Source organism: Cuculus canorus, chromosome 7, assembly GCF_017976375.1.
Source record: "Cuculus canorus isolate bCucCan1 chromosome 7, bCucCan1.pri, whole genome shotgun sequence".
NCBI classification, from domain to species: domain Eukaryota; kingdom Metazoa; phylum Chordata; class Aves; order Cuculiformes; family Cuculidae; genus Cuculus; species Cuculus canorus.
The window spans coordinates 17,215,738-17,229,337 of NC_071407.1; the positions used below are offsets into that span (position 1 = coordinate 17,215,738).

The 13,600-nt window shown below is 39.9% G+C and overlaps 1 protein-coding gene across 3 annotated transcripts in view; it reads left to right on the top strand.

Annotated features, from left to right (window-relative positions):
• Positions 1 to 13,600, top strand: part of LGI1 (leucine rich glioma inactivated 1) — a 35,267-nt gene that overhangs the window by 7,590 nt on the left and 14,077 nt on the right. For 2 of the 3 annotated variants that reach the window (XM_054072133.1, XM_054072132.1), the window contains exons 2-3: positions 11,676 to 12,123; positions 12,494 to 12,565. In XM_054072133.1, coding sequence (XP_053928108.1) covers positions 11,933 to 12,123; positions 12,494 to 12,565 — 263 coding nt within the window. In that variant the 5' untranslated portion in view covers positions 11,676 to 11,932. Of the gene's footprint in view, positions 1 to 11,675; positions 12,133 to 12,493; positions 12,566 to 13,600 lie in introns of those variants that run through there. The other variant, XM_054072134.1, reaches the window with a different exon arrangement.

Consider the following 13,600-nt stretch of genomic DNA (forward strand, 5'->3'; position numbering starts at 1 on the left):
CTGGATCTGTTATGGTGGAAGGTGACTGATGGCATGCAGGTACATAAATTCTGAAGAAAGAGAAATCTATTTTTTTTTCCAGTTTGATATGAGAGTAATTATTTGAGGGAAAAGTGAAAGAATATAATAAGCAAGAGGCAAGGTAAATATAGTAAAGTGAAAATAAACAACCAAACAACAAACAAGCAATGTACTTGTCTTCTTTAAATTATATTGTTTCATGCTGGATTTCTTTTGTGGAAATAAAAGGAATATTGAGCAAATTTGCAGTCCATTGCACTTCTAAATCATAGTGGAAAAGATATGCATTTCCTTGTTTCCTCATAGGCATTTAGCATGTATATATATTTGTAGTAATTCACTTGTGATGAGAATTGAGGCAAGGTACAAATATTTTACAGTTTAATGTATGGAATCTAAATTCTTCTATATAAAAAGGTGAGTGACAGGTCTCTGTCTTGATTCATAGAAGCAGATAAGCACTGCTCTTGTACCTGGCATAGAAAACCTGGAAAAGAAAGGTGCGTCAGAGTCTAAGTCTAAGACATAATGCAATAGCAACATAAAGTCTTATTCCATGCACGTTCCAGAAAAAACTTGTGGTTTTAGAGATGCATTGCTTAACCAAAAGTTGAGATCTTAATCCAGGATTTAGGAAGGTCAGTCCTGCAAACCATACTATGCACCTGGTCAGGTGTGTTCATCACAACGTTTTCCACTGGTTGTCCTAAAGCTAAGAAAATATTTCATAGCAGAAGTTCTTTGTAACATGCAGTAGTATAGTCGAGTGTCTGGAATCTCACAGACAGATTCTAAAAACTAAGGTATAAGATCACAGTAGGGCATAATGATTACAGAATCAGCCCTCATTCTACCTTGTGATTTCAGTGGGATTACTTCTGTAGTATAGTAGTACAGTAACCACGTGTAGAGGCTGATCAGAGTTGAAGGGGTCAATAGCTGATCATTCAGTGGAAACGGAGGGATACAGGGATATAAAGAGGCTGCTTTGAGCAGTGAAGTAGGATGAATCAGTAAAAATTGCTATTTTGCGTTTTTTTTTATTAACATGCTTATAGAGTACTACTGTGACACTTCATTTAATTAATAATGCCATTACCATTCTACTAGAACTGACCTTCCATTAGTGAAAGTATACAACAGATTGCAAAATTTTTGGAATAATAGGGGTTGTTTCAAATTAAATACAATTTTATGTTATTTAATCACCAAAATTATTCAGACATAAATTACTGAAACATTATTTACCTTTCTATTGAGAGTATTTCCAGGATATACTATTCATTCAATGACATCTAAGTGGAATGGGAAGGATAACTATCCTAAATGGGAACAATTAGTCTAACTTAGTTTCAAATATCGAGTTATGTCACTTATAGGCAGCAACACTGAGCCATGCGGTAATCGCAACTCTAGAAGTAAAAACGGCAGATTCAAAAAACTGCTGAGGAAAGCATCTACAGCAAGTAAAAAGAAATATTCCAGCTTGTACCTTGGAGGAGATCCTGCTACTTGCTGAAACCACATTCAATTTGCAAGTGATGCATTCAAATGTTAACAGTTAATGTATCTAGATGACTGCCTTTCTTGAATGGAAATAAAACATAACCACATGAAAGATAAGGGTCAGGACGTGAAGTGAGATTTGAGTGGAAAGCCATTTCCTTTAGCATATCACAGAATTTTCTGTCAAGTTTGCATTACGATGTCCTCATATATACAGTTCTTAAAAGATGGATTGTATTATTTAAAGTTATATTATGATCTTTTTTAATATATATTTTAATAATCTTGTTTTAGTCAATCCTCTTTCCCTGTACAACTAACTTTTATTTGAACCTCAGCCTTAACAGAGTCACTATTTGGCAGGTTTCTATAATCTGAGTCTGTTAACAAATATTCTTCTGACAACCTCATTTATCTTGGATATGGTCATAATCCATCTACAGATTTTAAGAACTAGGAAAATTAGTATTTGGAGGTGAAACTTTAAATTCAGTTCCTAGTATAGGACTCCTGAAGCATGATCTTTCTCATACGATTTTCTGATGGGTGTAACTTTTACTTGTAATTTCCTATAATCACCTAATTTTTGAGAAGGTAAGTTTAAGGTATTCTGTATACAGAAATGAACCCATTCTATGACATGTCTGAGAGTTAATGTATACTGTGGAGTAGAACTGTGTTTCTAGGTAGCAGTTACTTTAATGACCAGTATTTCGTCATCCATTCTTTCTTGCAACTGGACCTTAAACCCATGTATTTTGCCTTCAAATTCAAGATCAGATTGTTACCACTTGGAAGGATTTTACTACATTAAGGAAGAAAAGTCAGTCTTATTCAAACCCTTGCTTATCTCCATTAATCTGATCTTTATCATCCTGAAAGGATGCAACCACTGATATTCTCCTAATATAGGAGAATTCTATACTATAGGATCCTAATATAGGAGAATCCTAAACTGATTTCCAAAAGCTGGAAAATATTTTAAGATGCTTCTAATTGCAAACTGCAGAGATGACTATGTTCTAGAGACAGCCCTCAAAACTTCCATGTGTTCAAACTTGACAGAATAAGATCTTTCCTCTGATACCAAAATTTTTGTCAGACAAATTTTGAAAACATAGGTTTCATAACCTTATCAATCAAATGACACTTATCTATAGCACACTTCACTGTTCTATGGAGTATGAGAGTTGGAAAGTCACGTATAAGCAGTTTTTCACTTGCGCTATCCATTAAATTGTAGACAGGGAGGTAACTTCCAAAATTCACATCAGCTTTGTCAGCATTGTCGGAAGACACACTGCCAGAAATTCAAAACAACGCTATGTAGTACAATTTTTTTTATGTAGCTTTATTGCTGTCTTGAAAGTAATCACATAGATGATGAATTGTCATCCTTTCAACTCCATAGTAAGAACAACTAGCGAAGCATTTTGATACCTCATTACTTGGAGACATCAATGCCTGCAGAAAAATACGCTTGTACAGGAGATATTAAATTTATTTTCCCAGTTAAAAAGAAGCTAATGTGCTATTAATATATGAAGGTACTGTTGTACTGTCAACTAACACTACAGTATGAAAAGCAAAGCCTTAAACTTATGGTGACATACGTGATTTCTGTTGATTTGCAATTCAATGGAGTCTTATGAATACCCTGACCTCGGAGCCTGAGAATCTTTATGAAAGGGCACCACAGCCAGATCAGAGGTACTAGTACAGCTGCCCAACAGCCACATCCACACATTCTCCATGTCCTCAGCAAAAAGAGATTTAGCTGTCTTCCTAACATCACCCATTCTGAATCTATAGCAACCCTCCTCTAATATGTGAAGCTATTTTTAGCTTCGGGGCAGCTTGAAAACAGCAGGTAAAGCATGAAAGGAATGAATAAGTGGTTGTGGTGCTTGCCTGTGAATAGGAGCTATATATAGCTCTTGAAAGAAAGAGATCCGTTATATATGTATAATGTGTGTATGGAGGGAGATTGGCCTCCTCCCTGAGGGGAGGCAGAGGTGTCAGAAACATAGAGTAGAGCATCGTTACTACTTCTGACCTGAGCAGTTACCTAAAAAGTCTTTTTTTTTCGGATGTTCTGTTTAGGAAAATAAGTTGTTAATGAAATCGGGTATCTTTGATTCAGTCTTTATTTGTGAAGAAAGTATAGCGTTCCCTGAATTAAGAGCAAGTTGAACAGCAGGAGGCTATCTGCAGCTCCAAGTTCTTTTCGGCCAATACTTCTTCCAAGAAGTTCTTTAGGGATGTTTCTCAAGTCCCCCCTTTCAATGCCTGGGGTCCAAGACCTTGGGTTTTGTGATGTCTGCACCACTTTCTGAGTTCCCACTCCTGGTTTCTTGTCTTTTTCTCTTATATATTCATCCATTTGCTTCAAAAAAAAAAAGCTTAGGAAAAAAAGCCACATGTGCCTTTGTTTAATCAGTAGTGTGTGCCATTTATTTAGCTGGGGAGCTATATTGCTTTATGAAGGAGCTTATTACTTCTTACTGATGTGTTATATTGAGGCTGGGAATTAAGCTTTCCAGTTTTAATGACTCTGCCTAAATCACGAGGGCAGCAACAGTGGAAACTTGCAGATCATACAAGTGATTGGTGTCTAAAAGAAAATCAGCTGCATGGAATTCGGATTGTTGTCTTAGAAAAGTGATATATAGGAAGCATTGTAAGCTCAAAATATGAATGTTAGCTTGCTCAAGGTAGGGAAAATCCTTTCGCTTCGGAACAGTCATAACTAAAGCATGGTTCTCTCTGTTGCCACAAAAATTACATTTGAAACTACAGCCAGTTCTTAGATGATGATGTGTTCATTTTGCTCTCCCACTGCAGAGGGAGAGAGCCAGCAGCCAAAAGAGCAAATCCTTTCTTAAAGCTGTACTGAGTAAAACAGCATGTTGGCGTATGAGCAAATGCAATGGACTTCTTCAGCCCATCGAAGTCTCCTGTGTGGAGGGGTGTGGTTGGCAAGGAAAAAAAACTGGGGGGGGTTCAGCTTGGTGCAGTATCCTATTTGATAGAGAATCAGTGCTGGGCTTGTGCAGTGGCAGGGTGCCCACCATAAGGTGGGCTGTGATGTCAGACAGATCTAGTATTTGCTTGAGGTAAAAGGGATTAACTCTCAACTGAAATAAGGCATTTTCCCAAATTTCTTGAATTGGTAAGAACACTAAAAACATCAGTAAAATACACTTGTGGAGCTATCACCAACAACCCCTTAAAATGTTTCAGCGCTGATCCAAATCCCAGCTTTGTAAAGCATTCTGATTAGCAATGATGGGTTTGATGAGGCACATCCGTCTCACTGTGCAATTCATTATGTCAGTGGCACTCCGGCGAGGCTTTTACTGGAACTATTTCAGTGACTTCAGTGGTGCTAAGATTTCTTTCATTGTCAATTATTCAGGATGTAGAAACCTTCTGTTTTTTACGAGTAAAGATTCTCTCTTAAAAGGCCTGTTACCTATGCCATGTAATAAATAAATTTCCTATGTACATTTAAATAAATAACATTTAGCTACTTCTTGCCTGCAAAATAACAAAGAAAATTAAATACAATTTTATAAAGATTAGAATAATTCTACAAGGAGCCAATGCCATGAAAAAAGTACAGAAGGGCAATGTAAGACAGTACAGGTCAAGGAAAGGATTTTATAACATGCCGTCTGTTTTTAATTAGCATCTTGGCAAACTGGAAGAGCTCAAACATTTTTCCATGAAGAAATGTATTATAGTCTTTTCTAGCTGCCAATTAAATGGCATTTAGCTACAGTGACAGTGGTATGTTGTTTTGGGTCTGTAGAAAGCACTTGCTCATGCTAGAATAGCTGGGACATTTTGTTTCAGATACAGGATTCTTACTGGGCTGGATTCTCTGTCCCTCTGTGTTTTTACTGTAGGCATGAAGGATACCTCCTATGAACAACAACTACTAAATTAATAAACAGTGCAAGGGACTGGCAGGGTAGAGACCGTAATTATCAAGTGCCAGTTTGGCTACACCTCTTGAGGGTCTGCCGTCCAGTTAGATGATAAATTTCAAACAATGCTAGCTAAGTACTAGGGCATTTTATGAGATTCATATTTTGTTCTCTTTGGTCCAGACTGAGGTAGTTTGTCACCAGTTCTAACCTATGGTTCATTTAAATGTTTTTGAGCATTCGTAATATGAAACTGCCCTCAAATGTGTGGTTCGCTATATGTTTTCTCTAACAGCAAAACAAATGCTCCCTGCTTGCTTGTGTCCTCAGCTGCTTGTTCTGGCTCCATCAATTCCTGTTTTGTTTTGGATGAATTTGGGCTTGTTTAGGGTCTTCTTTGGGTGATAAGTCTGTTCTCTTTTCCACTGAAGTACACAGGTATATTGTCTGGCTGAAAACTGTTCCCATTTCCAACCTTGCACAGATGAGGTGTTAAACCTCCCAGAGTCTAAATTAACTACTGGCAAATTTTCTTGAAAGATTTCTTGAAAGACTGAGAAAGCAAATCTGGTGTTCTTGCTCACTGTTTCCTCTCCTAATGCTTCCCTTTGTGTTAGGTGTGGTCTCAGGTCCTGCTGTGAACCATGAAGTAACACAGCTTCACCTGCCTAGTATTCAGAAGAGCAGTTAACTTCATGCTATTAGATTGTGTTCTGCAAAGCATACTGCTTTGTCATGGAGCTTGTGAGCCTTCTAAAAACCTGATAAAGCAACTGGTCCCAATCTGCTGGAAAACAGAAGGCAGGAGGTAGGGAAGAGCTGAGGAGTCCCAGCTATGGATTTCTACGGGCATTCAGTCCCATTCAGAAAAGCAGGAATAGATAACCCCAAAGGAAACTGGAGAACAATTCATAACAGGATCAGTAGGATTCATGGGGTCTTTCTCATAGTGAAGGGCCAATCCAGTAACTCATGTTATGTCCATGTCTGAACTGAAGGACAGGGATTTTTCTGTTTGACAGTTTGTTCCATTCTTTGTCTTTACTTACATAAGGTAGAGCTACCAAGCTGTGGCACTCATCTGCCTGCCTTGGAAGACAATCAGACCAGCATGAATGGGCATCCTGCAGAACACACAACATTAGCAGTATTGTCAATATCAGCTGTTCACAGATGATGGGTTAGGCCCTTAAAATTTTGTGATACTGTTTTAAAAGTCATGTGATATCAAAGCATAGTACATTTTTGATACTTCATATCTCGCTTCTGAGCTTTTATCTCTCTTGGTTATCCAGCAGGTTGGGTGATGTGGCCTTCTTAGGTCCCTCTCAGCCTGAGAGAGCGTTTAAAAAAATCTCAATCCTATAGCTTTAAAGTGGCTTCTGAGGTAATTTGTACTATTCTCTACAATTTAAAAACCTGCAATTTAAATAATGCATCAAGGAACATAAAGATGTTGGAAGTCCTTGATTGTAACAAAATAAAATCTACACATAGATGAATTTTGTCTAGCTTCCCTTGGGTGTTTTTCTTACAGAATGACAGTTCAGGTTACAGCACATCTCTCCTGACATTCTTTTTGTCATTGGTCAATTTCTGGTGTACCTAAGCCAGCGAGCAGCCTTAGAGCCACCTGCCCACTCACCAGGATATGCTCAGTGGAGCAGGTGTTCCGCGTCAACATGCAGTTTTGGCCATCGGAGCTAAGACCTGACTCTCTTCAGAGGTGATCCCTTATAACTCCACAGTGAACTGTGAACTGGCTACTTTATGCAAGGGGAAGGAGGCCACCCTCCAAGTTTTTCTTTCCTCTCAAGTTGGCAGCAATGGCAGCAATTAAGTAGCCATTTCCTCAGCTTTTTGACACAGGGACTGGCCTGGTTGGTCCGCGTTTAATTAAATTCTTGTGTTGTAATAAAGAAGGATATCCGTAATACGGGCCTGTATAGACAGGACAGGGCAAAGTCAGAAGAACTTTCCAAATAAAAAGTTACGGGCAGCCCTGTGATCGTTCCCAAGCTAGCCTGTGCTGTGAGCTGTTGGAAAGGCATTTCGAGTTTTATTATGCCTAACCTGCAGAAGGCCTCTTCTTGGCAATGGCTCTCAGTGCCAGATCCACCAGGAAGCATAGCCTTTTCAGAACTGTTTAGAATTCACAAGACTTAGTTTTGTTTTTTGGAAGCACCGCCTCGATCTCAGCTGCTTTAAATTTGCCATTTGCTGCAGAATATGTTAAAAGTGTGGCATTGGGAGAGCAAAATGCAGACTCATGAGACATTTGTACAAGTCTTTGATCTCAAAATCCTTCTGCTCCAAACACAGTGATAACATAGCAATGGCAATGTTTTGTTCTTTAGGAGAGTCGTGAGTATTGGGGGGTTTCTACTGTTGCATATCTGTGTGGTAAAATATTATGGGCCTTACACCGAGCATAGTAAAGTTCACTCAAGTCTCACCCTCACCGTTTTGGATTGGGCCACATGTGTGCAGGCAGCTCCTCCTGAGCATAGAAAAGTTAACTTCATTTTCTATAATCAGGATGCAATAGAGGATGGCGGTAGCAGTACATGGGTCTTCAAAGCGAAGCATAGTCAGCGTGAAGCCACAGGAAGCTTATTAAAAGTTCGTCATATGTTGATAGTGAAAACATTGGGCTAATGCAAATACGCAAATATTACTGTCAGAGCAGCGTTAATTCCTCGAAAGAAGTATTAAATATTTTTTAAAATAATTTTTGGCTTTGTGTTCTGTGTTTGTTTTTCTCAGATCTTTTAGCAAACAGGTTTACTCATGGAAGTACCTTGTAACCATAGATTCAAGAATACTTGCTAAGAATTTATTTTTAGTACATATTAATAAATGCATATGTTTGCATTAGAAACCACAGCCCAGAAGTTGTGCTAAGCCTGACCAAAGAACCCGAGTGATGCTGGTAGTGGATACCTCCGATGGCAATGAGTACACGTGTCATCCACCCGCACCACAATTGTTATTAGACGGTTGATTATTTTTGCTACTGAACAATGTGGATGCATTGGAAGAAATAGGCTGTTTGATTCTTGCCACATAGAGTGGGCATGTGGGAAACACTCAAGGATCAGTTGAGTCTGGGCAAGGGATGCAGGAGCCCAGTCCCCCACAGACGGTGCTCTGGCTGGTCCCACTCGGGTCCCTGTCGGGTATGGGTGCAGGTACCAAAACCGAGCACCCAGTGGTAGCCAGAGGCGCGGCTCCTCCCTGCCCACCCTGGAACATGTCTGCAGGCACTGCAAGGTGAGGATCCACAACCAAAGTGTGGTCAAGTGACGGGAAGCAGCTCCCACATCCCTCTTGCTGCAACCTGGCTGAAAGAAAAATAAATGAAATTTGAATAATGTTGTGCCTAATCAGTACTTGAAACACCCGTGAAAACAAGGTAGCAAGGATGCAGAGGCAGATGCACGGATGTGCACACAGCAAGCAATCGCCTGCTCTGTTAACCAGGGAACAGACAGGGATGGCTTAGGGAGAGGGCAATTGCCCCTCTGTCAGCCAGCGTACAAACAGGGATGGCATAGGGAGAGGGTGAGCTGAGCGTTGCAGTGGCTAGGGAGCAGCTATGCTGCTGAAAATCCACCAACCGATTTGTTTTTTAAACCACAGAGCAAGGAACGTGATACTGAGCTTGGCACAAAAGGACCCTGGAAAATGTGATTTATACCTCTCTTTTGACAGAGCTGTTATAAATATTCATAATATTTGCAATTTTGGAAAAAAGCTGTTGTTTTGGCGTGCAGTTTGGAATAGAAAACTAAGTTCCAGGCAGTTCTCTGCACAGACAAAGCTGAGCCAGGTTACTGCCCTGCTGCAGAATGTGCTTTTGTTACTGAAAAACCACCACACTGCGAAGTTTTCAGGGGGTTCACAATGTGGCTGGAGTATTAACTAAAAAGAAATGCCTAAGTAATTGATGGTGGGTTTCAGTGAATGAGCCAAAGGAAATGAAACACGGGGTTACACCATCAATGGCAAAATATTGCCATGGCAATGGGTAGCTTTGCCAGGAATAAACAAACAAACAACAACAGGCCTCTTTTAGCAAAAAATTAGAGAATTTTCTGTTCTCATCTCACTGTGCTTTTGGACATCTTGGAGGAGAGAAGATAGTGTACCCTACTTACGCTAGTCTCACAATTCCAGCTCCCTTCTCAAGTCATACAATTAAATAATTTCCAGAGCAAGATGTAACCTTGATACCCAGGGAAAGGCGTCGGCTTTTGCTTTATAATAATTTCAGTGCTTTGGTGACTGTAATTCTGCACCATTTTCTTACAGAAGGTGGAAGGGCTCAGAAGTGACACAGCTCTGTCTCATTCCTACTTGAAGTCAATCCTGCTTCAGGAGAGACTGCCGACAGGGAAAATTTCCTTATGAGCAAAAACATGGTCCCGCACCTAAATTAATAAAGAGCTTTAAAAAGAAACGCATTGCAGGGAGCAAGGGAGCTGAGAAAGCATGAGCTGCCCTTTTCTGCAGGCACGGGCGCCAGGTGGGGAGTGTGCTGATGCACAGGCACGAGACTCCTTTCCCAGCAGGGCCTTCAGTGGCAGCCCTCTGCTTCTGAAAGCTTTCTGGGCATTTCTGGCCATCCCCAGTCCCTCACATGATGCGACCCTACCACTGATGCAAGCTCCCTGGGTCTTTTCTCAGCCCTAGGCGACAGACCTCAGCCAGTGCCCACTCAACAACTCAGCAATGCTGGGGTCCTACCTGGTTTCTATACACTTGAGTTTCTTGCCATTTTGCCAGCTGTTGTCCCCCTTTGCTGTCTTCCACACATAGCATCTGAAATTCCCGCTGGGCACCCATATCTGGGTTTGCGCTTGGCCTTGCTGGTATAATTCCTGAGGGAGACACACATGGACCGGTGTTGGTCTTGATATTTCGTGGCCTGTAGAGCAGGAGCAATGGGCTGGAGCCAGGTGGCCAAATGGAATCAAAGCAGGAGTAACCAGCAGTGAAGAGAGAGCTTCCAGCTTACGGATGTCTCCTGGTGAGGAGACAGCACCTGCGTGGAGGACCCAATAGTGAGCATGACTGTGTTAAACTTCTGCACCACTGCGTCAACCCTAGTAGACTTTGTGATCTGTGTAATGCAAACAATGCTGCCAGTCTGATGGGGAAGTGTCAAGACCTATTACAGTTTGAAAACTCTTCTAATAGCAATCCTATATAAAAAAAATAAAATCATCGCATATGGCTTTCTAACTATTTGGCATTCATTAGCTTTGTCTTGCCATTCTTTATATAATAACTCTTAGCTGCTTCAGTTCCCTATAAAATATTTAATGCGGTTTACTGTAAAGTCCTCAGGCTACAGACTGTTTCTTACAGAATATTCGTACTGCACCTAGCACTAATTTCAATTGTGGCCTCAAGGTGGTATTGGAAAGATTCATTATTGCCATCAAGGTCCGCCCCTACCTGTCACTTCTCAAGAAGGTCCATTCTTAACTACAGGTTTAACATAGCTGGTCTTTAAATAACATTTTTTTTTCCATCTAAAAGTACCAAACCAGTCTCCAAGCAAATAAATATTTTAACTTGAATTTTTAATTAATGTTGTCCCTTTTGAATGGTGCATTGGTTTAACTAGCTCAGAAAAACGTGGACCATGTAACAAATAAGAATGGGTTTTTTTAAAACAAACAAAAGCAGTTGGAGTCTATTTTGCATGAGAAAATATTTTGTTTAGGAATGACAGTTGTACACGTTCTCTCATACATTGTAATATTTTCCATGTGTGGCAGCTTGTTTTTCAGTGGTGCAAATATGCGTAATAAGGGCTAAGGATAAAAATTAATCTTAACAGCTTTTGCAGCAATGCTTTTGATGGTTTCACTTGGTTTAATTTTCCTGTGGATACTGCCGTTGGTTCTGCTGCTTGCAGTATGTGAAGCATAATTCTCTAAGGTTCACAAGGTTGTAGGGATCCAGTAGGAGATGACTGATTTCTCCCCCACACGCATACACTCCACCCCACACCCACTCACCCACCCACCAGCAAAACATAACGCTGCACTATTTTTGGTAACAGGGAAAGGGCCTCCCTGTGAAAACAGAAAGCAGTGTATTTCTCAGTTACATCACTTTGCAATCTAATGCTGTGTTGTGCTCAGTGTTTTTGTGGTGATGCAAGTCTTTTTTATTTCTTTTTTTTTTTTTTTCCTCCTTCAGCCGGTTGGATTTTCCCCATCTTACAGCACCTCGCAGGTCTCTTCTCTGAGCAGTACCGTTGCCTGAGTGAGTGGAAACATACAGATCAGCTGCAGGTTTCTGTCTACAACAGAGTGAAAGAGAAAGAAAAGGGTTGGGAAAGCAGAGACAAATATTGACCTGGACTTACAGAAAGACATCCAATGGCTGAATAAAGAACCCCTGTTCATGTTTTGGGATATTCTTTCAACTGGCTGGAACGAGAGCGGATCAAAAGAATGGGAAATGCCAGCAGACCCTTTAGAAGAATTGCTTGTTTCTTATGCCTTTTATCTGTGCTTTTGCTGACTGAAGGGAAGAAACCAGTGAAGCCAAAATGTCCTGCCTGGTGTACTTGTACCAAAGATAATGCTTTATGTGAAAATGCCAGATCTATTCCTCGCAGCGTTCCGCCTGATGTTATCTCACTGTAAGGGCTGTAAGCATTTGGTTATTTAATTTATGATTTAAAATGAACTAGAATGTGTGGTGTTTTCAGTGCATACAGCAGGATGCTTGCTGCAGGGAGTACCTTCAGCATTCAGAATCATCAGCTAATGTGTTAAAATTGTGCTGCATCCTTGAATCCTGATTTTTACATCTCTTTCATCTGTCTGTCTGTGTATGTGCACACATTCCATTTTATACCTTCTTCTATACTACATGAAACCTGTAACATATTTTTTGTTTCTGTTTTTTTTACTTATATAAATAAATTTCTCTGTGATGACCAGATCAGTATTATAACCATGGATATATGAGACTACATTAATATGAGGTTGTTTTCTTCTTCTTTCCAGATCCTTTGTGAGATCTGCTTTTACTAAAATCCCAGAAGGGAGTTTTTTGCTCACACCATCTCTGCAGCTTCTGTGAGAAATATTTATGTGATACAATTTTTGTTATGATATGTATATGTATCTGTAAATATTATAGCAAGGGTTTCAGTATTAATTTTATTAGAAACAGCAAGGGAAGATTCATTAGATGACAAAATACAGGACTTCTTAGCAATCTGAAAGACAGTGCATGTTTAATTTTTTTTTAAAGTGTATCTGGTTAGTGTTTTGCAAGGCTATCTGTTGTCAGTGCTACTTTGAATGATTTCATGCTGAAGCTTTTGTTGACAGAATGTATGGTATCTTTATTAGACTTTAATTAACATTACAGTATGGATTTGAGCATTGCAACAACTATTCTAGTTTCTTTTCTGCAGTCTTGGGGCCTGATCCCAGCATAAAGCTGCCCATTTGCAACTCCCATCGACTGTGAGCTCAGAACCTGTCAGATCAGGCACTTCATTGCAGTGGGACAGGTCCTGAAGTCCCTTTCCACATAAAATTGCCATTGACTTCTATGGAAGTTTTGTCACTTTAGTGGGAGTTTTGCCTTCATAGCACTTGGAATTGACCCTATTTGTTATTTCCTGTTCTTTGGAAAAAAAAAAAAACCAAACAAACAACAAGCCAGAAAAAGTAATGAAGATTTTCTTCCAATTTTAAATAAAATTAGCAGTTATTTTAAAATCAAATACTGCAATGGGGTAGATGCAGAAAGAGAATATTTTGGGATGTCTAAGTATTACGTTAATTTCTGTATAGGATTTTTACAGGCTCACAGGCTTTCCTAGAAACATGGGAATGCGATTATATAATTGCGAGCTATACGGAGGTAGAGGGGGTGTAACCTGAACTGTTTATAGTGGATGTGCTGCCAGCCTGACACACACACAGATTTGTCTCAAAAATCTGGCGAGAAACACTTCCTGATGTGATTAAAATCCAAATTGGACATCTCTCCCAGACGGACTTCCCCTGCACTCTCAACACGATCAGAGGTGCAGTGTTGATGTATTGGAGCCCTACAACTGTTAGATTAAACTGCTGGTGCAGATAGCTGAAGCCCTG